Source organism: Bison bison, unplaced genomic scaffold, assembly GCF_000754665.1.
Source record: "Bison bison bison isolate TAMUID 2011002044 unplaced genomic scaffold, Bison_UMD1.0 scf7180017853731, whole genome shotgun sequence".
Lineage (NCBI taxonomy): Eukaryota > Metazoa > Chordata > Mammalia > Artiodactyla > Bovidae > Bison > Bison bison.
The window spans coordinates 1,850,759-1,853,730 of record NW_011484304.1 but is presented as its reverse complement, the minus strand read 5'-3'; the positions used below and the strand labels follow the sequence as shown (position 1 = coordinate 1,853,730).

Here is a 2,972-nt window from a genome sequence, read left to right as displayed (position 1 = left end):
GTGTAATCAAGTCATTTTTTTAGGTTTCTGGAAAATAAGCAATGTTTTGTAAAAGTTGAATACTTCTTAATGGCACAGAGAGTGTGGATATAAAATTGCACTGGTTTTAGATTTCTTCTTTTTTACAAGTTTTCATGTAGCAAGTCATGCAGAAGAACTGGCAGATACCCACTAGAAAGATTAGTGAAAGAAAATGAGGTTTTATTTGGGAAAGAAAAACTTTAATAAAAAGACCTGGGAAAAGATCCCATTTTAGCCGACAACTACCTGGACAATACTTTGTTCTTAGGATGTGGCGTCTGGCCCTCTTCCTTTCTTCTTGCTATGCTCCAAAGAGCAAATGTTTGGTATTTAGGAGTCTTTTTTTCTTTTGACTTGAAAAGACGTACATCAATGATTTTACCATTGCTTTGAAACTAATCTTCTGAGGCTAGAGAAGAAATAGTTCTAAAAAGCCAAATTAAATTGCACTTTTTTTTTTCTTTTAGATTTTATTATTTCTACTGTTACTTAAGAATGGTGAGAAAGTTTTATAGTCTCATGGAAAAAAAAAACGATGTAGCATTTCTTCCACAACTATGAAAAGTAGTTAATCTATTTAAATCGTTACATGATACTTTCATAATTACATGGATATGGGTGGAGAGGAGAATGGGTAAGGTAACTTTAAGCAGAAAAAAGCAGAAGGAAACCTTCTAAGACATGGATAAAGATGTGGCCCATGTGATATTGTTATATCCTGCAGTCAAAATCTGTTTTAAAAAATCACAAATAGCATTGGCCATTATTTATAGGGAACAAAAATGTTAAGATTATAAACTTCTGATTTAGCATTGATTTTGTAAAGTTGAATAGATCAACTTGAGATGCAAAAACCCTCAGCCAGGAGAGTTAGTCTCTGATTTTTGCATTAAATCAAATGCTGGAAGTTCTTTGTCTAGTTTAAGAAACCTAAGAATTGTACAGAAAGTTGCAGTCTTGACCATACCATAATAATTAAAGCCTAGCGCATTTTTTACATAGCAACATGAAGACAGACGGCTCCATGGTTCTCCTCTATGTAGGAGCAATGGAGAAGACTGTGTTTAAAACATTTTGGCCACTGTAGTGATGGGACAGACTTTGCCAGTTAGATTTCCCCACTAAGAGCTGGTTGTGTTAGCATGTTGGATTTCCTGAAATGTGACCGCATTAGAAAACAAAAAACAATTTCTACATGGATTCTACATCAGATTTTTTTTTGATCAATCTATGAGAGAAAAGGACCCCTCCATAATTTTTCTCTAGTGTTTACAGGTATCACATTAAGTGAAACAGCGATGCAAATAGGAAACACAATCGCTGAGCTTGTTTTAGAAGTTCTCTGTTTAGAGAAATACAGCCTTCATTTGTTGTTGTACCTGGTGGCTATTAACTGCTCTAATTGTGCTGTAGACTCGTTAACAAGTTTGTTGAAGTTGCACATTATAATTTTAAAGGAGTTAATTGAATACTAATCCAAGGCACAGCACAGAAATTATTCGAACCATTCCAAGAAAAGCCTAAAATCCCACCAGCTGCCTTGGTCCTAGTAAATCCCTACCCCAGTGAAACGGAGAAAATGAATATTCAATATTTTTTTCTATTTGAGCCTCTTGACATTCTATTGATTCACTTTATTTTCCCAACAATTTTCTGACAGGTTTCCCAATGTGGATTCTGTAAATTCTTTGATATGCATCTGTGATTGCCTTTGAAAATGAGCACCAGGGCCAACTTTGGGCTGGGGCTTAGAACTCAGGAGCCCCAAACACTTCACACCCCAGCATATCTGCAGAATTTTACTGTATCACCACGTGATCCTCAGATCTGGGACAGAGTCAAACAGCAGAAGAGGAAGGAGGTTCGAGAGGCAGGAAACCTAAGTTATGTTGGTGAAGCAGGTTACTGTTATGGGGGACTTGGAGGCAAAGAGAAGTGGAGGACTGCTCTAGTAGAGGAAAATGAAAGGAACAAATCACTTAAAGGCAAAATCATGTGGGACAAAGAAACCAGTAGGCATGGCAGGAAGGTGTCTATGCCAACAACATTTGTAAAGGAATAGCCAGCCCACTGTGTGTAGAAATGGAGATGACTTGTAGAGGAGAGAGGGTAGGAACAGGTGAGTCCCGTGCCTTTGCAGAATCTAAAAGTAGGCAATGTCGCTATTCGAGAGAGTACCATTAGCACACAGGTAGATAACACAGGATCTTCCTTTCCATCCTAATGCTCTTCTTTATTGGAAGAGGAGCCTCATCTTTCTAAAAACTAAGTTTGATCATCGTCTTCTAGAGTGAGGAACTAGCATGCAGATCCCTTTACAGACTTCCTCCCGGTCCACTTCTCCATCACATTTTGTCTTAGTATCTTGTAGGAGCTTAAGTTCCACAATTTACTCAGTTTTGTATCTCTTAGTGTCAAGTTTCAAGCAATGCATATAGCGTAATCTCAACAATATTTGTAGAGTGAATGAATAACAAAGGGGATGGTCTATGTTGCATTAATAGAAAATATCAATTTGACCTAAAATCCAAATGGGACTCCTGTTCCTGCCAGATTAGGAACAGCTATATTAAGTAACTGACAACCTGTTTGTGTATGTGTGAAAGTAGAAAAGCTAGTCACTCAGTCACGTCTGACCCTTTATGACCCTATAGACCGTAGCCCGCCAGACCCTTCTGTCCATGACATTCTCCAGGCAAGAATACTGGAGTGGGTTGCCATGCCCTCCTCCAGAGGATCTTCCTGACCCAGGGATCAAACCTGCATTATGTCTCCTGCCTTGGCAGGCAGGTACTTTACCACTAGCGCCACCTGGGAAGCCCCTGTCTGTCTATAGTTGACCTTGAAGACCACATATATAGCGAGCATTCTTTGACATCACTCTTGAAAACTCAAGATGCTTTTATTATTTTTTTTTTTTGACGTGTTAAATAATTTATTGATTATACATA

General features: G+C 38.1%; 1 protein-coding gene across 1 annotated transcript in view; it reads right to left on the bottom strand.

Moving 5' to 3' along the window:
- Positions 1 to 2,164: 2,164 nt before the first annotated feature.
- The window catches only part of NKX6-2 (NK6 homeobox 2), a 17,928-nt gene continuing 17,120 nt past the window's right edge, over positions 2,165 to 2,972 (bottom strand). The window contains exon 5 of the mRNA XM_010855239.1: positions 2,165 to 2,183. Within this exon, the coding sequence (XP_010853541.1) occupies positions 2,165 to 2,183 (19 nt within the window). The remainder of the gene's footprint in view (positions 2,184 to 2,972) is intronic.